At 43.4% G+C, this 19,812-nt stretch overlaps 1 protein-coding gene and 1 pseudogene across 1 annotated transcript in view; one reads left to right on the top strand and one right to left on the bottom strand.

The window, feature by feature from the left end:
* Nop16 (NOP16 nucleolar protein) overlaps nucleotides 1-19,169 on the top strand; it is a 57,050-nt gene extending 37,881 nt beyond the window's left edge. Inside the window, exon 5 of the mRNA XM_071612164.1 lies at nucleotides 18,837-19,169. Within this exon, the coding sequence (XP_071468265.1) occupies nucleotides 18,837-18,845 (9 nt within the window). The 3' untranslated portion in view covers nucleotides 18,846-19,169. The remainder of the gene's footprint in view (nucleotides 1-18,836) is intronic.
* On the bottom strand, nucleotides 10,018-11,940 carry LOC114097198 (dihydrolipoyl dehydrogenase, mitochondrial-like; annotated as a pseudogene).
* Nucleotides 19,170-19,812: the final 643 nt, after the last annotated feature.

The raw sequence follows: 19,812 nt of genomic DNA, 5'->3' as shown, positions 1-19,812 counted from the left end.
GTGCTGCCTAAATCTAATAGTGTCTCTGGGTTTGCAAGCTGCCTTGTTGGCATAAGGGGGTGAAGCATTTAGCCTTTAAGGGGGTGCTGAGCTTTTGGACTTGAGGCAAACAGGACAGATGGGGGTTTGAGTGCTCAGGTTATCCTGCACCTAACATTCCTTCCTTTTTATTTTTCTAAATGATGTGGGGGCGGAGCAATTTTGTATGGCTACTTCCTTCTGAGAGAGGGGGTGGTGTGGGACCTGCCTGGGAGAGTGGAGAAATGTTCTTGGGCAGGCCTGGGAATGCCAGGACAGCTAGGGATAGTACCCAGTGGCTATAGACAGTTATCTCGGCAGGGTTCCTTGAAGCCATAAGTTGTCAATGGCATCAAACTATTCCTGAGTGAAGGAGATCCTTGGTATCAGCCACTGGTTCTGTCATAGGGACTCTAGGGAAATATTCAAAGCGTTGTCTCCACATGCTGTCACCAGCAACTGAAGAGGGTCAGAGCGAGCAAAAACAGAATGAAGATTAAAGCAAAGGACAGTTTGGGGCAGGAGTTCCATGATGGGGGACTAACAGAGAAGAGGCCAAGGGCCATGAGGAGGCTCAAAAGGGCATAAAGGCTCAAAAATCTGGGATGACAGGCTAAGAGGTTCTCTGGGTACATTGTCTCTTGTTGTCCATTGGCCGTTGTTTTCTCATTGTCAACACTGGGTGAGGACTTCGGAGAGGAGTTGGAGTCATCTAGGTCGTGAAGCAGTTGGTAGTCCCTGAGAATAAGCTGGTTAAAGGTACGGTTAGAAATTGTGTTCGTCTGATTTTGGAGGAACTTATTATGCATGAGAGGAAGGTGCAGAAGAGCAGTATGCCTCTAAGTGGGCCTAGGAGGGGCAGGAGCCATGTGAAAAAGGGATTTTGAAAAAATCCCAGAAAAGTAGTTTGGGAAATAGTTTTAGTCTGTTGGATTGCAAGGTCAGTGAGTTTGTTAACATTCTGTTCTACTAGGCCTGATTCATTCACATAATAGCAGCATTCCTCCCTTATAAAAAGGCAAGTACCTCCCTTTCCAGCTGTCAATAAGTCTAGAGGTCGTGGGTTTTGGAGAACCACCTGAGCCAGTGAGGTGATCTGTCTCTGGAGAAGAGTGACTCTGCTGTAGCATTGAGAGCTGCTTGAAGCTTTTTGTGAAGGTCATCTTTAGTCCAGGTAGAGTGCCCTATAGCTCCTCCTGATACTCCAGCCACTGCTATGGAGATTCCTATCAAAATTGGCTTGCTGCATGGGGAATTAGGGTGAGTGAGTAAGAGTTCAAACTCTGTGGTGCTATATAAAGTACTTGGACAATGAAACAGGGAGTGGTTATATTGTCAGAGATGTGAATCATTTAAGGTTCCGTTACACCAAAGAAAGTCTCCAGGGTTTGTGTATTTATTTGTGGAAGCAATCGTGTAATGTGAGCATCTGTCGAGTTGGGTGTGTGATGAAGTGCTAATGCAGAGCCATCGGGGCAAGGAAGAGGAATTGGTGTTACTGGGTGTGGATTCCCACAAAGGGATATTTGAGGCAGGTTGCATTTTAATGCCGGTGGAGGAAAAATCATATGAGGAGAAGTTAAGGGGGATTGCAGCCAGGAGGGACCTTTCCAGGGAGGCACAAAGAAAACAATTTTGGGGATTTAGGGTGGGGACTGTTGTGTTTAGAAATGGCAGTGTGTCTTGGATGATTTTGATCCAAGTATGGATCTGAGAATGGGGTTTGAAGGGGTCTGAGGAGGAGGGACCTTGGAGTTCCTCTATCTGCCTAGTTAGGACCTTTTCAGAGTGCCATATGTCTGAGGTTAAGATTGTTGACCTGGATGGGGCCTGTGCTACCATGCTTCTCCCTATTCATAAATATCCAAAGGGTTTGGCCTGGTAGTTCGCCCAAAAAGCAGCGCCCGTGACTCCTGAGGCCCATCGTGGGTGAGCTGGATCATAGATTTTTAGTGCCAAATAGTATTTTTGCCATCTGCCCTGTGCTCTGGCCTCTTGCCAAGTCTCCTCAGGTACCATATGGAACATACTGGTTTCTAATCTCCTGTCATAATGATGGATTTTACATGACCAGTAAGGACAGCCTTCATAAGTGTCTGGCCACCATTTGCAGTAATCTTGGGTCTGATAAGATAGAAAGCAGAGATAGGGTCCTACTGAGGCTGTTTTGTAGAAATGAGAATTTGCAAGAGACATGGTAATGGGGGCAGTTGAGTTGAGGGGCATATCATAAGTACCAAAGGCTTCAACCCATCCTGAGAAAGTATCTACTAGAACTAGTAGATATTTGAGTTTGCGGACCGGTAGCATGTTGGTGAAATCTAGCTGCCAATCAGCTGCTGGAATGTGGCCCCGAGCTTGATGTGTTGGGAAGGTTCCAGGTTTCAAAAGGGTTTGAGGATTTGTTCTTTTACAGATGGAGCAGTTAGAAGTTAGCTGTTGCGGAAAGTGGACATCATCAGGGCTGAGTGTGACAAATGAGCTTGTAAAAGCTTTGAGGCTTTGGGAGTTAGTGTGTGATTCCGATTTTAGTGGGAAGGAGTGAGGCTCTAAGGAGATCAGTGATTGGGCAAAGGCCCTTCATGGATATGAGTGGGGCAGCTTAGCATTGGTGACTAGGAGCCCCTAGTTGTAAGGAGTCCTCTCTCTTTCCATATGGCAGAGTGGGAGAGGATTAAGTGATAAACATATTTAGAGTCTGTGTATAAATATAGGGAATGGTCAGCTGCCAGATGGAATGCCCTAGTGACGGCTGGCTGTTAATTCAGCTTGCTGGTTGGTGGTGTGCAGAGGCAGGGATTGCCTCCATTGTAGAAAATTTTGTGCCGAAAATTTTGGGTCAGTCAGGGAGATAATAGCCTATCCTGCATAGTGATGGCCATCTAGTGTGAAGACGCTGCCGACAGTTGCCGCAGTCTGGCTGGGCACAAAATCACAAGCCACTCAAGCAGGAACAAACTTTATTTTTGAAACTGCCACCAATGCCCCGTAGGCTCCCGCTCCCGGGAAAATTGCCGACCGACACACACAGCGTTCTCCCGGACCCCAACAGGAAGTCCCTCCTCCGGAATTCCCTCCTACCGCACTTCTCCAACCAATGGGAACTCTCCAGGAATCCCGTAGCAGGCCGAGGTGGACAGCAGGAGTCCAATATCCATATGAATGCAGATCTTAACATAATCATATCATCTCAATGGCTTGCTGGCGTCACCTTTCAACCAAAAATGCCATGCATCATATTACTTGGCTATGGCTCTTAGCAGACAGTAAAGCAAGTGTAAGTGGCATTAGGTCGGGCAAAGGCCCTTCATGGATATGAGTGGGGCAGGGCATAAGGTTTTCGAGTATTTCGAGGCAGTGGTGTGAGGGAGGTGTTTCAGTCTTGGGAAGAAGAGTGGCTGGTTTTAAGGGTGGGCAGGCCTTAAAGGAAATGGAGGGATTATGGAGGAATGAGACCAGAAGGGAAAGGATGCAGCAAGCCGGGAATGGTATGTAAGCCTTTGTAAGTATGAAGATGCTCTAGGGTGCGAGGGGAAATAATAATAGTTCATGCTCCGAAAGTCAGTTTTTTGTCTCCTGTAGTAAAATGTGTGCTGCAGCTAGAGCACGCAGGCATGGAGCCCGCCTCCTAACAGTCGGATCCAGTTGTCTGGAAAAGTAAGCAACAGTAGCGAAGGTGGGCCCTTTATTCTGACCCAACACTCCAAGGGCTAAGCCTGTTTTTTTCATGAACATAAGGAATAAAGATTTGTTGGATATCCGGGAGATGTAGGGCTGGTGGAAATGGAGGGATCATGGAGAAAAAATGAGATTTAGGTGACAAGGGGAGGAGCTCCTGTTTATCTGCCTTGGCCATTTCGTATAGTGGTTTGGCCAGGAGTGAGAAGTTGGGAATCCAAGTCCTAAAATATCCTGCTAGACCCAGAAAGGATAAGATTTCCTCCTTAGTTTTTGGGATGGGGTAGTCATGAATTAGAGCCTTTCCATCTAGAATGATTGCCTTGGAATCTTGGAAGAGTTGGACTCCAAGGTAGGTGACCTGGGGTTATGATAATTGTACTTTTTGGGGAGACACTTGTTTTCCAGAACGTTAAGAAATGTGTTGGTATCATTCTTTGAAATATTGAGGGAGGGACTGCAGAGGAGTAAGTCTTCTACATATTGGAGGAGAGTTGAAAGAGGGAGGTTGAGGCCCTTTAGATCGGCAGACAATATCTGACCAAAAATGTGTGGGCTGTCTCTAAAGCCTTGAGGGAGGACAGTTCATATTAATTGTTGGGATTGTTGAGTATCTGGATCTGTCCAGGTAAAGGCAAAGAGGTCTTGGGAAAGTGGGGCCAAAGGAATGGTGAAAAAGGAATACTTTAAGTCTATAACAGAAAAATAGGAAGTTGAGGCTGGAATAAGGGACAGGAGAGTATATGGGTTTGGGACTAGTGGGTGGATAGGTTTGACTGCCTCGTTCACAAGACGAAGATCCTGGACCAAGCAGTAAGTCCCATTGGGTTTCTTGACTGCAAGAATGGGAGTATTATATGGTGAATGTGTGGGTGGGCCTAAGAAAACCCTTTTTGAGAAGGCTGGAAATGATGAGTTGTAGCCCCTTTTGATTGGACATCGGGAGGGGATATTGAAGCTTGTTTGGAACGTGATGGATGTTTTTTAAGTGGATCTCAGTTGGGGGGCATTGAGCCAAGGATGGAGTCTGGGTGTCCCAGACTAAAACTTGATCTGTGGAAGTGGAAGGAAATGATTTGGCATAGCCTGTAGGGCAGCCATAGCTATAATTGAAGGGAGGGAAAAAGGTGAAAACAGTGGAAAGGAAATCATGGCCTTAAACTTGGATAGAATATCTCTGCCCAAAAGGGGAACAGGGCATTGGGGCATCACCAGGAAGGAATGTGAGAATGGGCAGCCTGAAAGTAAGCAGGGTAGGGGTTGGGTGGTTCTGGGATATATTGTTTGTTCACCTACCCCAACAATAGGGGACTGAGAGGGAAGTAAGGGTCCCAAAAACTCCTGTAGGACCGAGAATGTTGCTCCAGTATCTATTAAAAAAAGGATTTTGTGACCATCAACCGTCATTTGGACCCTGGGTTCTAGCATGGCGATTGGACTTGTTGGGACAGGAGTCTTGAGGCCCCATCAATTGTCAATGGCCAGTCCTATGAGATCATGGGGTCTAGGGCCTGTCTGGGCACCCTTTCAAGTAGTGGGACAGTCCGAAGCCCAGTGGCCCATCGTGGAACATTTTGGGCATGGTCTGGTAGGTGGCCTTTGGGGCAGGCTCTGTGCTCCAATGTCCTCTTGTCCACACTTAAAGCAGGCTCCGGGGGGCTCTGACCTGGGGGATGGTCTCTCAGCGTAGGAGATGAGTTTTGGGAAGGCCCACGGAAGGCCTGAGCCAGCATTTGGCACTTTAGGTATTTAGCCTTTTCATCTCCGTTATGATAGACCTTAAAAGCAGTAGCAAGAATCTGGGTCTGGGGAGTGAGGGACCCCGTTTTAATTTTTTAAGTTTGATCTGAATATCAGGAAAACTTTGGACAAAGAAATAAGCCATCAATAACTTTTGGCCATCAGAGGTCTGGGTCCAAATTAGTGTATTGCAGGAGAGCCTTAGTTAGGCGGTCCAGAGAGGCTGATGGGTTTTCATGTTTATCTTGGGTAATTTCCTAAAGTTTCTCAAAATTGACTGCTTTCTGGGCTGCCCTTTTTAGGCCTGCTAGAATACAAGTGGTGAAATGATGTCTGTAATGCCATTGTTGGTGCTGTAATCCCAGAGGGGATCTTGGTCTGGGACTGCTTGGGGCCCAATGGGATGTGCTGGATTGGTCTGATGGATCCCATCTGCATGAGTGCAAGCCTGTTCCCAAACCCATCTCCTCTCCTCAGGAAGTAAAGTATTGGAGAGGATCATATAGACATCATGGAAGGTGAGGCTGTAGGCCTGTGTTAAATGTTGGAATTTTTTAGTATATAGGACTGGGTTGGTAGTATATGAGCCTAGTTGTTTTTCAGTTCGGGAAAGGTCAGCTATAGAGAAGGAACATGCACTTGGACATTACCTTCAGTAACTGCTACCTCACGCAAGGGGGCAACGCTCTGAGGAAGGGAGGTGGTTTGGGCTTTTGATCTAGTAATTGAAGAGGAGAAAGCAGGTTGTTGAGGCGGGAGTGACGGTGGAGGGGCTGGGGCAGAAGGCTGAGGGTGAGGACCTATTGGAGCCGGCCAATAGGGTGGAGGTTCATCAGCAGGGTCAAATATGAGTCCAGAGGAGGAGAAGGTTGGGGATTGGTGGTTGCGGGGGGGGGGGGGGGGGTTGGTTTGCAAGCTAAAAGAATTTGTAGAGGTTTGTAAGAGGTGCAGAGAGCAGGATTGGATTACAGTAAGAAGAAAGCTTGGACATAAGGGATCTCTACCCATTTTTTGAATGCTCACAGTAATTGTAAAGATCCCTTAGAATAGAAGGCTCTAAAGACCCAGATGGGGGCCATTTATTTTAGTTGTTTAGGGGATAAGTGGGCCAAGCCTGGGTGCTATATTTGATCAATTTTGGGGGGGTTTAATAACTGGTGTCGAGGAGAGGGTTTTGAGGTTGTCTAAAAGGCATTGTAAGGGAGAGTTGACCAGCAGAGAGTATGCATTACCCATGTTGCAAACGTAGTATAAGATAGGGGCGGAAAGGAGCCGCAAACATAGTATAAGGGAGGGGGAAGGAACTGATTTATTGGCGAAAGGGGCATCCCTGCTAGAGCTCCAATCAGGCAGTGCCTAGTGGCAGGTTCTAGCTGCAAAGATTGGTCGTTACCGTACCCTGACAGTTGAGGCTCTCGTCCCGGACAGGGCAGAGCTGTGGGAGACCTTGGCCAAGGCTTTTCGGGACCCCTTCTGGAGGGGCCAGAGACTCCCAGGGCCTGAGAGAGGAGAGGGGGAGGGGAGGGTAAGCCTATCTCTAGAGGCTGAGTCTTAAAGGTGAGAGGACTTTATGAGGGCCACCAGGACCGTGAAGGTCTGGGTGGGGTGTGATCTTCAGTTCTCTGTTATGTGTTCCCTGAGGTTACACAGTCCTTTGAGGGTGACCTATAAAGTCTATGCCGGGGAAGGAGAAGGGAAATAATTTTGGACCCAAGAGTTGAATCTGCCCATGGAGGGAGTCCCTGAGGGCCACTGTGGCCTTGAAGGCTGTGGTGGGGTGTTTTCCTCCCCATAGGTGGGCAAAGTGGTTTGCTAGATGATCAATGGTCAAGTCCTCCCGACCCCACCATTGGGTTTAGGACTCCAGGAAGGGGAAACTCACCAATCGAAGGCCGGTGGTGGATGTAGTTCAGGCGGTCGAGAAAATGGGTTCAGGTCCATCCAGTAAGTGGCACTTCTGAAGCAAGAGGGACCCAAAAGTGGGTTTTAACCCTCTTCCTGGGTTTTGGCACCAGATGAAAAGAAAGTGACCATAAAACTCAGAACAACCGAGAGATCTTTATTGCAGCAGTGAGAAAGAGGAGAAAAGAGAGAGAGAGAGCTCAGCAGGAGAAGGATTTTATAGCCATTCTGCTGTGCTGCCTAAATCTAATAGGGTCTCTGGGTTTGCAAGCTGCCTTGTTGGCATAAGGGGGGTTGAGTGTTTAGCCTTGAGCAGGGGGTGAAGCATTCAGTCTTTAAGGAGCGCGGTTTGAGCCTTCGGACTTGAGGCAAACAGGTGATAAAGAACCAGATAGATGGGGGGTTGAGTGTCCAGTGTCCTGCAGTTAACATTCGTTCAGCCTGCCCTGCACTTAACACTTAGTAGTTACTTTGGTGAAGATACTTTGAGGCAATGCAAATATCTTGCTTTTTATTAAACATTCACCCACTATTTTAGCATACATTGCTGGATCTTGCTTGGAGCAATTATTACTGTGGTGTTTACTTAAATATTCTATTTTTCAAATTACTTTTTTTTTTGCACTGGGATTGAACCCAGGGATGTTTTGCGACTGAGTTGTATCCTTAGCTTTTTTGTTTTAGTTTTTATTCTTAGTAATTTGCAGAGGCTGGCCTCAAACTTGTGATCCACTTGCCTCAGCCTCTCAAGTAGTGGGGATTACATGTGTGCACCACCACACCTGGCTTCTCACAATGCTTCTGTATTTATTAATTGCAATTTTCCATTCTCCACTTGTTATTTATCAAAACATTTATTTTTTAACATTAAGACATTTATTTTCATATCTTCATTTCTTGCTATAATACATTTGAGTCTCCATTTAATATTTAAGTTTCAAGTAGATGAAACTGGTGAGTAGCTGTGTAACTATTTGTAGACCTCAATGGAACCTTTAAAAACTTCTTAAATAAAATCCTGGCATTTGCAGGCAAATGGATGGCATTGGAGAAGATAATGCTAAGTGAAGTTAGCCAATCCCCCCCAAAACAAATGCCAAATGTTTTCTGTGATATAAGGGGGCTGATTCATAATGGGGTAGGGAGGGGGAGCATGGGAGGATTAGATGAATTCTAGATAGGGAAGAGGGGTGGGAGGAAAAGGGAGGGGGCATGGGATTAGCAAGAATGGTGGAATATGATGGACATCATTATACAAAGTACATGTATGAAGACTCGAATTGGGTGTCAACATACTTTATATACAGAGATATGAAAAATTGTGGTATATATATGTGTATTAAGAATTGTAATGCAAAAAAAGTACATGTATAAAGGCATAATTTGGCATGAACATACTTTATATGCAGAGATATGAAAAATTGTGCTCTATATGTGTAATAAGAATTGTAATGCATTCCACTGCTGTTGTGTATTTAAAAAAATAAAATCAATAAAAGATAAAAACTTCTTAAATACATAAATTCTATCTCTAAATTGCAAGAATTTAGGAGTTTTAAATGAAAGAAATGGTCTCTTTATTCATATAAGTCAGTTCATACATATTTGAATCTTGTTCTTATAACTGATTTGTTTCCAATATGAAAACCAAATTTAGAATAACTTGATCACTTTCTTTCAAACAAAGCAACTGTCGCGAGCCATCCTTGGGCTGTATGTGGACCACACTAGCATTATGAATTTCTATTCTGCTCTGCCATGTCCCACACAGCACTGGAGATGGGGTAACCTGCTATAGTTGCACAGCCTCTCAGACATGGGTGTGACTTGCCAAGATGCCATCAACCTGCTGCCTGCAAGACATCTAGGAGCAAGACTCCACCCCCAAAACCTTACCCCTGCCTTTGATGTATCCCCTTAAATAAACCACGGGAGCCATTTTCTAATTGTCTAGTTTCAGCTCTTGCATGGATTGGATCTATCAGGTGCTCCAATTTTTTAAACCTAATTTTGACTTTGTCTTTTGTTCTTCACTCATTATTCTAGACTTTAATTTCTCAGGTGGCTTACACCCTCCTTGGCAGGAAGAAGAAACCCCCTAACGAGGCACTGGCTGCCTCCCCATACACAACTGTTGATATATCATACTCCAGCTCCAGTAAATTCAACTTTACTGAATCAGATAAAAGCCACCTAACATTAATTCAATGAGGTTGAGCCTTTTTTTTTATAAGTAGCATGAAAATATGGGTTGATGAAAACTTTGCAGGATGCTACTATTAGTAGCTTTTTGTCCTGCACGTTAATGCTCTGAAACAAGATATTTGAAAATATAGATTATTCCATTCTGTCCAAGTCTATTAAATACCTTCCAAAAGTTTCATAATTCAGTTATAGAAATTGATGAAACTGTGAGCATATCTTGTGACTTCTATAAAAGCTTCCAGGAATGCTGGGCGTGGTGGCGCACACCTGTAATCCCAGTGGTTCAGGAGGCTGAGGCAGGAGGATTTCAAGTTCAAAGCCAGCCTCAGCAATGCTGAGGCACTGAGAAACTCAATGAGATCCTATCTCTAAATAAAATACAAAATAGGGCCGGTGATGTGGCTCAGTGGTCGAGTGGCCCTGAGTTCAATCCCCAGTACAAACCAAACAAACAAACATACAAACTTCCAGGAGATTTCAGAAAATATATCTTCTAATTTAAAATTTGATTGATTTGCCAAATGATGCAGCCAGATTTGCTACTCTAAGAGCTTCTAATAAGGTTGGATGCACATGGCAGACTCTAGCTGTATCTTCACAGGAGGCTTCATATTCCAAAGCCAAAGCAGCTTCATTTACCATTTCTCCAGCACCTGGTCCTAGAATATGTGCTCCCAGTATTTGGTTCATTGATTTCTGCTTAAGAATCTTCATCATGCCATCTGTGTCAACATTTGTCTTAGCTCTGCTGTTAGCAGCAAAGGGAAATTTTCCGACTTTGTACTCGATACCCTCTTTCTCCAACTGCTCTTTTGATTTGCCCCATGCAACTTTGGGGTGTCTGTAAATCAGCAATGGCACACAATTGTGGTCAGTGTACACAGCACCCCAGCCATTCCTTTAACACTCATAATGCCTTCATCCTCTGCTTTGTGAGCCAGCATGGGACCAGCAACCATATCACCAATAGCATAAACATTTGGAATTTTTGTTTGGAATCTGTTATGGACTGGAATTTTTCCTCTGGGATCTGTTTCAAACCAATCTCTTCTAGTCCCAAATTCAGAGGAAAGAGTTGTTTACCAATGCAAACCAAGAGTACACAAAAGTGGTAACTTCAGCTTTACCACCAGAAGCAGCTTCAACAGAAACATAATTTTTCCATATGACTTTTTTGGTAACACAAGTAACCTTTATATTCAACTTAATCCCTTGGTTTTGAAGGATTCTTTGAATGTTTTTAGATACCTAAAATATGAAAAATTTTATCAATTTTTCATATCAATTCTGACTTTCTACCAACATGACCCAAAAATTCAACTGCTGTCACATCTGTGCTTAGTCCTTGCCAAGTGGAATCCAATTCTAAACCAATTATCCCTGCACCGATAACAACCATCATTTCTGTGATTTTTTTGGGGGGTGGTAGTATTGGGGACTGAACTCAGGGGCACTTGGCCACTGAGCCACATCCCAACCTATTTGTACTGAGTTGCTTAGTGCCTCACCATTGCTGAGCCTAGCTTTGAACTTGCGATTCTCCTGTCTCAGCCTCCCAAACTGCTGGGATTATAGGTGTGTGCCTCCATACCCACCTAAATTTATTTTTAATTGATACATAAAAATGTAAAAATGGTGTGTATTTATGAGGTACTAGTGATATACTGTGTAATGTTTAAATCAGCCTAAACATGTCTGTCTCCTCAAGCATTTATGATTTCTTTCTTTTTTTGGGGGGTACTGGGGATTGAACTCAGGGGCATTCGACTACTGAGCCACATCCCCAGACCTATTTTGTATTTTATTTAGAGACAGGGTCTTACTGAGTTGCTTAGCGCCTCAGCATTGCTGAGGATGGCTTTAAACTTGCAATTTTCCTATGTTAACCTCCAGAGCTTCTGGTATTACAGGCATGCACCTGGCCATTGTATCATTTCTTTAGGATGAAAATACTCAAACTCCTTTTTTCTGACATTTTGAAATGTATATTCCATTTTGAAATGTATATTCCTACTGTGCAATAGCACACCATAATTTCTCACCCCATAACTATAACTGAGTACCCATTGATCAAGAAAGTTGACATTTTCTAATGTTATTGTGATGGATGACAAAACCAGACCTGGATGTAAAATAAACTATAAAAACACTGTCTCAGAAAACTAATGCCTGGGAAAGGGAAAGTTTTCCTCCCCTTTTAGTCAGCTCTGCTTCAGTGAACCTAATTAACTACCTCTAGGAATCTAACTACTCCTCTTTGAAGTGTAAATGCCCCTATTGAGGCTTTGGGCCCAATGCTTGAGATTTATGGAAGGTTTGGTTGAGAGAGCCAGTTCTTCCCCTTCCACTCACTTCTGTAAACATGCTTCCCAGTAGACACCCTGCGCGGCCTTCCATCGTGTAGGCTAGAGAATTCACGGCACCAGACAGCCTATAAATGTTGTGAGAAACTGGAGAATCTGGGCCTGATGGTGTAAAGATTGAGTTCTCCCAGTCTCTGAGTGCCCTTTGCACTTCTTGACTTGTCTGATTCCCAGCATTATCATGTCCACCTGGCCATAGCTGATTGAGTGTGAGGAGACTAGGCCAGACCAAGCCTTCTTTGGGGTCTTTCAAACCGATATTGAAAAACAGAGGCAATGTGCTATAGATGCAAGTCAAGCTTGAGAGCTATCAGTAGTTGTGCTGCCTACAGACACTGAGAGAGTGAAGATAATGTGAAAAGATGAGAAAGAGAAAATTTGAGCCTCTGGTTTCAGGTTTTCAGGAGGGATTCCATCAGTAAAGCTGGTGGAGTTGGGTTTCCTTTCAAGTAAATGAGTCCCAACTAAGTCACTTTATAATTGGATTTTACCCAGTTGTTTTCTTTAAAAAAATTTCAAACTCACAGAATAAATTTAAGAATAGCTTAATGGGGCTGGGGGTGTAGCTCAATTGTGGAGCTTGTCTTAGCATGCACAGGCTGTGGGTTCAATCCCCATCACCACACACACATACCTACAAGTAGCTTAATGAAGGCTGGGGATGTAGCTTAGTGGTAAGGCACTTGCCTAGCATGTGTGAGTCCTGAGTTTAATTCCCAGCACCATCATGAAAAAGGAAAAAGATGCCGGGCATGGTGATGCTCATTTGTAATCCCCAGAAGCTTGGGAGGCTGAGTCAGGAAGATCACAAGTTCAAAGCCAGCCTCAGTAATTTAGTTAGGCCTTAAGCCACTTAGTGAGACCCTGTCTCAAAATACAAAGGGTTAAGGATGTGGTTCAGTGGTTAAGCACACCTGGGTTCAATACCTGGTATTAAAAAAAAAGATAGAAAAGAATATTTGTAAATACTTCATCTTAATGCAACATCTGATATGATTTTTTGGGAGTTGGTGAGACATACTACTGGGATTACAAGTATGCACCACTGCACCTGGCTTCTTTTAGATTTTTTTGGGGGGTAAGTACTGGGGATTGAACTCAGGGGCACTTGGCCACTGAGCCACATCCCTAGCGCTATTTTGTATTTTATTTAGAGACAGGGTTTCATGAAGTTGATTAGCTCCTCACTTTTGCTGAGGCTGGCTTCAAACTCACAATCCTCCTGCCTTAGCTTTCCGAGCCACTGGGATTACAGGTGTGTGCCACCGTGCCCGGCTTCCTTTAGATTTTTTTTTTAAATATTTTTTTAGTTGTAGATGGACACAATACCTTTATTTTATTTGTTATTTCTATGTGGTGCCGGGGATCGAACCCAGTGCCTCACGCTTGCTCTGCCACCGAGCCCCAGCCCTGGCCCTCCCAGTCACTTTTCTGTCTCTGAAATGGCAATTTCAAATCATCTTCATGTTCCTCCCTCTTTGCCCAGCCCCATCTCCCTCTTTCTGTTCACAGAAGAGACAACATCATCTCCTACTTCACGGATAAAACCAAACCAAACCAAAAGAAAACAAACAAACAAAAGAACATCAGAGAAGTTCTTGCCAACCAAATTCCCTGAAACCTTCTTCCTTTCCAAGATCATCCCCTCACATGCTATGGACACACCTTGGGTTGTTATCCTTTGGATCAGGAGTGTGCCCCCAAATCCCATGTGTTAAAGGCTTGGTTGCCAGCCTGTGGTACTTTTGGGAGAGAGTGGAATCTTTAGCAGGTGGGGCCTAGCCAAGGAAGATAGGTCAATAGGAGTGTGCCCTTGAAGGGAACATTGAGACTGTGACCCTTCCTGTTTATTTTTCTGCTTCCTGGACAACAGGAGGTGAGCAGCTTTGTTTTACATGTGCTCCCTATAATGATGTTTTGTTTCACCAAAGTCCCCAAAGCAACAGAGCCAAGCAATCATGGACTGAAACCTCTGAAACCATGAACCAAGATAAATGTTTTCTCCTTATAAGTTGATTTTCTCAGATATTTTGTCACGACAATGGAAAGCTGGCTAACATAATCACATACCATCCCCCAAATATTTAAACATACTTACTTTCCATGTTAAATATGTATTTTTGCTGTGAAAAATTTAAGTGAATTTTTTGAAGTTTTGCTTTTAAAATTATTTGATTCTAAGTTAATAATAGTTAATAGTTAATCACTAATTAGACAAGCTTGTCTAATTAGTGATTAACTATGGTTTTTTAGGAGCTCCAAGGTGCTTGCTTGGGATTTATTTCAAAGTGAGAAAAATTCTAACTCCCAAGCTGTTTGTTTTCAAATGCAAGGCTATTTTTATAAAAATTAAATGCAGTCATAAGTGAAGTTGACATTTTAGTATGTGTTGCAGGTATTTAGAGAAACATTGATTTTAATTTTGCACTTTTTAAAAAATAATTGGAGTCAGTAATTTTATTTTTAGCAATCAACTATGTTTGTGGGCCCCTGAAAAGCCCTTAGGCTTTAGGTAATTGGCACAATACCTGGTGTCCCTTCCTGCTTCTCAGGTTACCTAACTCGTTGCTCATCTGTATGTTCTACACCTCCCTCTACTTACTTCTTTCCAACTGCATTTAACTATTCTTTTTTCTGCTGTCCAGATGAACCCCAGGCTACCCTAATAAAATCCCTATTCTACTCCAGGGCTCATCTAACTACCTTTCTCTTCTCCCATCCCACCAAAGATCAACTGCAAAGTTGTCTACGCAGTATCCACTTTCAGATAGCCTCCCCACCCCATGACTTTCAGGTACAGACCAAACTCCTCATCTTGTTGTTATGGTTTTGATATGCAGTGTTCTCCCAAAAAGCTCATACCAGACAACACAGAAATGTTCAGAGGTGAAATGATTAGATTATGATGACTGTAACCTAATCAGTGGATTAATTCATTTGATGGATTAATAACATGAATGAATTACAGTAGTCACTGTAGGCATGTAGTGTGGAAGTAGGTCATTGAGAATGTGACTTTCAGGTTCATATGTGTAAGACTGGAAAACGCCGCACCACACGACACAGATTACCAAAGAGGTTTCCGCTTTATTACAAAAGGCTGTGTGTTTATATAGGTCTAAGAGAGGTAGCAGGGGCTGAGGTAGATAACAGGTCGCCCGTTTATTGGCAAGCTCTTCCATATGTCAGTTCCAGTTCCGGAGCCCAAAAAGTTTATTCTAATTGGGGCTAAGGCTTCCCACCAGCAGGGTTTGAACATTGGCGCCGGCGGGAACGTTTCGCGCCAGTGAAAGAAACAAAGAGGGGAAAGAGGGTCGTTAGATGCCATGTTGGGTTTTTTTTTCCTGGGGTGCTGCCACCGTTATGTTTTTCCCAACAATATGTTGTCCCTGGTACCTCAATTTCCCTCTCTTTTTCTCTTTGCTTCCTGGTTGTCATGAGATGAGCAGTTTGTCTCTGCCACACCCTTCCACCAGGGTGTTCTGCCTCATCTGAGGCCTAGAGCAATGGAATCTGCTGACCATGGACTGAACCTCTGAAACTGTGAGCCAAATAAACTTCTTGTCCTCTAAGTTGTTTTTTTTTTTTTTTTTTTGGTGGGGGTGGGTGGGTGGGATGGGGACCAGGTATTGAACTCAGGGGCACTCAACCCCTGAGCCACATCCCCAGCCCTCTTTTGTATTTTATTTAGAGACAGGATCTCACTGAGTTGCTTAGCACCTTGCTGTTGCTGAAGCTAGGTTTGAACTTGTGATCCTCCTGCCTCTGCCTCTTGAGCCACTGGGATTACAGACGTGAGCCATCATGCTCAGCTCTAAATTGTTCTTGTCGGGTATTTTGGTCACAGTGATGAAAAGCTTACCAACAAGCTTAGCATAGAAAGCCTTACCCAGTGTAGGCTCTGCCAAACTCAACCTACTTACTGCTCCTCACGCTCTAGCCCCACTGTCTCTCAGTTCCTTGGACACAGCTTTCTCCTACTCCTTGGGATTTTGCCCTTGCCTTGTGCTCCACTTGGAACACCGTCCCCCATCCACTTCTTAGCCTCTATCACTCATATCTCCTGGCAGTCTCCTCTGATGTTCCAAATTGAGTCAGGCTCCCCATGCCGTATCACCAGGTACCATCACTTCATGGCACTTGATTCTCTCTAATCTAATCATTCATTCAATGCCTTTTTTTTTTTCTTTTCTTTTTTGGAGAGGATACCGTAGGAACTCTCAGTATATTAGAGTGTTAGGGCTGCCTTCAACAACAGAAAATTAATTTCTCGGGATGGGGATGTGGCTCAAGTGGTAGCGTGCTCGCCTGGCATGCGTGCGGCCTGGGTTCGATCCTCAGCACCACATACAAACAAAGAGGTTGTGTCTGCCGAAAACTAAAAAAATAAACATTAAAAAATTCTCTCTCACTCCTCACTCTCTCTTTAAAAAAAAAAAAAAGAAAAGAAAATTAATTTCTCACAGTTCTTCAGGCTGGGAGTCCAAGATCAAAGTGTTTCTTCTTTCTTTGAGGTTTCTCTCTTTGGCTTGCAGATGGCTATCTTCTTGCTGTGACATTTCCTATGGGTGTGTGCATTCCTGGCATCTCTTCTTCTTTTAAAAAAATTTTTAAAAAATTTAATTGGCATGTAATAATTGTAAATATTTACAGGTTACAGTGTGGCATTTCTCTACATATGTACAATGTTAGAGCAAGATAACTGGTATATTATCTCAAATGTTTATCAGTTTTTGTATTGGGAGCATTGAAAATCTACTCTCCTAGCTACTTTGAAATATATAATTAATTATTGTCAACCATAGTTACTCAACTGTGTCACAGAATATTAGAAGTTGTTCCACCTATTCATCTGCAGCCCTGTTCATCTTCTTCTTATAAGGACAACAGTCATATTGGACTAAAACCAATTTTCATACTTCATTTACATTTAACCACCTCTTTAAAAAACTTTTATCCAAATATCATTACATTCTGAGGTACTGTGGGTTAAAACTTCAACATAAGAATTTTGAGGAGGATAGAATTCAATCCATAATAGTCAGGGACTGTGTCTATCTTCTCAGTGTATCACAAACACCAAGCACAGTGCTTGACCCAAATTAAGACACATGACTTATTTTCTAACCCAACTATTCCTGACTAGGTATTGGCCTGGATCCTTACGTACTTTGCACTTTGGTTGTACTATTTGTAATAAAAACGAGTTGGAGAGTGCTGATCTCTGAGCCTTGTCTGACTGTTGACCCTCTAGCCCAGCATCCTGGAGTTAATTTCTTCATTAAAATCTTTTCCCCTTACCACTAGAGGGAGGTATTGCTTCCAGTTGTTTCTTCTTTGGGAAAGCGTCACTTAACCCTGGGATGTTTAAAGTGGAGAAGTTGAGGCCAAGGACAGCCTAGAGTCAGCTCTTTGTTGGTCATTTGGCAGCCAAACTGTCAGCTGGGCATTCATCCCTGGGTTTGAATTTCAACTCTGCCACTTCCTGGCTGGCACACCTTTGCCAAGATCCCCTGCAGAGTGTTAATTTCCTCTTCGTTATAAATAATGGACATGGACAATTCCTGGGCATTGCTTAGTGGAGTGCTTCATTTATAATGGTATGGGGGTGGAGGAGAGACTTCCAGATAGAACTTCCAGGGTGGAGACCCCAGAATAGCAAATGCCACACAACTCTCCCAGTGACCAAGTTCCTATCTGTTGAGAGGTCATGATGAGTATCTGTCTAGGGAGCGGACCTTTCCAAGGGGCAAGATGTCTGGAGGAAAACAGGTGGGCAATATTCTGTTCCATTCCCTGCCTTCTAAACCATGAAGCAGGATTTGGGGAATGTAGAACGGAGGACTCAAAGCTGAGTATGTAAGAGAGATCTTGGGCAATTCCAAGTTTTCAGAGTCCAAGTTTATTATGTATGAAATACCTAAGTATGAAACACCTAAGAAGATGGGAAAAGATGATTTAGAGACAAAAACACTTAGAAAATTAGTTTCTTGGTAAGTATATATTATAGAAGACAACCAGGTTCCCTGGTCAGACTGTTGTCTGCCACCAGAGGGCAACCATACAGTCAGATCTCAAAGACCACCTTGCCCATGATGCTGGCACTCTTTGAGAAAGAACACAGCTGCACACACAATTAGCACCAGGCTTGGCTGAGAACCAAAGCCAGAGTCAGAGAATAGCATAGAAAAGGAGGTGTGTGTGTGTGTGGGTCTGTTGCCTTGGGAGATCTGCCCCAGGAGCCAAGGAAGATGACCTGACCTCAAACAGCTCAGAAGTGTACTTCTTAGGCTTTGTGATCAGGTATGACTGAATGTTCCCTAGCTAGGGCAGGGAGGCTGCCCAACCAAACCACATATCAAAGTAGTTTAGTTGCAAAAATGCTTACAAGGGATTCTGTGCTCCAAATAAAAAATATACAATACCCATTTAAAGGGGAAACCTCCACAAGATTGTTAAGATTAAAAGTTTGCTGTTAGCTGGGTGTGATGGCGCATACCTGTAATCCCAGGAGGATTGCACTGTGTGTAGTCTACTGTGGAGGCTGAGGCAGGAAGATAACAAGTTAGAGGCCAGTCTGGGCAACTTAGTGAGAACCTATCTCAAAATAATGAAAAAAGGGCTTAGGAATGTAGCTCAGCAGTAGAGTTAAAAAAAAAAAGTTTGCAGCTAGTCTGTTTTTTTTTTTTTTTTTTTGGTATGTGTGTGTGTGTGGAAAATAGCAATTTTCAATTTTTCTCCATGACTACTATGAGAAAGGACAAAATTACAATTAACCTTATTTTCTTTTCAAATTTATGTTTTTATTGTTTGTTATTACTTATTTAAACTTTGGGTTTTCATTTCCTTGAAGAGTGGAAGAAAGAGAGGTTTGATGTGATGGGAGGAGGCTCTGGGACTCACTCCTTTTATTCTGTTTTTTCCTTGAAGATCCTTTAGAGATCCTCCACTGTGGGACAGATGGATGTGTCCTACTGCAGTTCTGACAGCTGTCCAGGAGAAAACCATTCCAATTCTCTAACCCGTTCACATATCATGTCATGCCACCATTGTTTGAAGAAGGAAAGAGAGGTGAATGCCCTGTAGTTCCAGGCTGAGGCAGGAGGATCACAAATTCAATGCCAGCATCAGCAACTGAGGTACACCCTCTATAAAAGGCCCCTGTTCCTGCTGATGGGCAGAATCACAGCCTTTGGGACAGGAGTCCCCTGTGTTTCTCCTTTGTTAGGAAACAATAAACCTTCTTTTTCCTTCTTCTCAAAACTGTGTCCTCATTATTGGATTGACATTGGGGATAAGGACTGAATTTTGGCAACAGGAAGAAGAATGGGGGGGAGTACCCCAAAAAAAAAAAAAAAACCAGCAAAGCAAAAGTGAAGGAAGGGAGGGAGGGGTAGAGGGAGGGAGGGGTAGAAGGAGGGAGGGAGGGAGGGGTAGAAGGAGGGAGGGAGGGAGGAAGAGGAAGAAAGTAAAAGAAAAAGGAAGAGAGAAAGAGGTACAATTAATTTTAAAGACTTCAACTGGCCTGCTTTCTTGAACCCAGGACCTCACATATGCTAGGCTTTATTTTGGATTCCAGAATTGGGCAACACTTCATTCCACAGAATAGAATAAGTGCTGCAATGAATAGAACAAAAGAGTTTGGTTTTATAAATAAAAAAGGGAAAAAGAAACCAGAAACAAAAAGGCAGATTGGTCTTTTCAAAATTAATTTTCTTATAAGGTGGGGACAAGGAGACAGAAAATAGAAAAGTAACCGATGGGCTAACATAGGTTACTTTAGGTGACCTTTTTGTGTGTGTGTAAAGACTAAGCCAGGGAGCTTTGTTATCATGCCCGTTGACATTGGCTTGTTTAGAAACTCTGGTGGTTATCTCTCTAATCCAAACCTCTCATAAAGTCAGAG

The sequence above is a fragment of the Marmota flaviventris genome, chromosome 5 (assembly GCF_047511675.1).
Source record: "Marmota flaviventris isolate mMarFla1 chromosome 5, mMarFla1.hap1, whole genome shotgun sequence".
NCBI lineage: Eukaryota > Metazoa > Chordata > Mammalia > Rodentia > Sciuridae > Marmota > Marmota flaviventris.
This window is presented reverse-complemented; position numbering and strand designations above follow the sequence as displayed.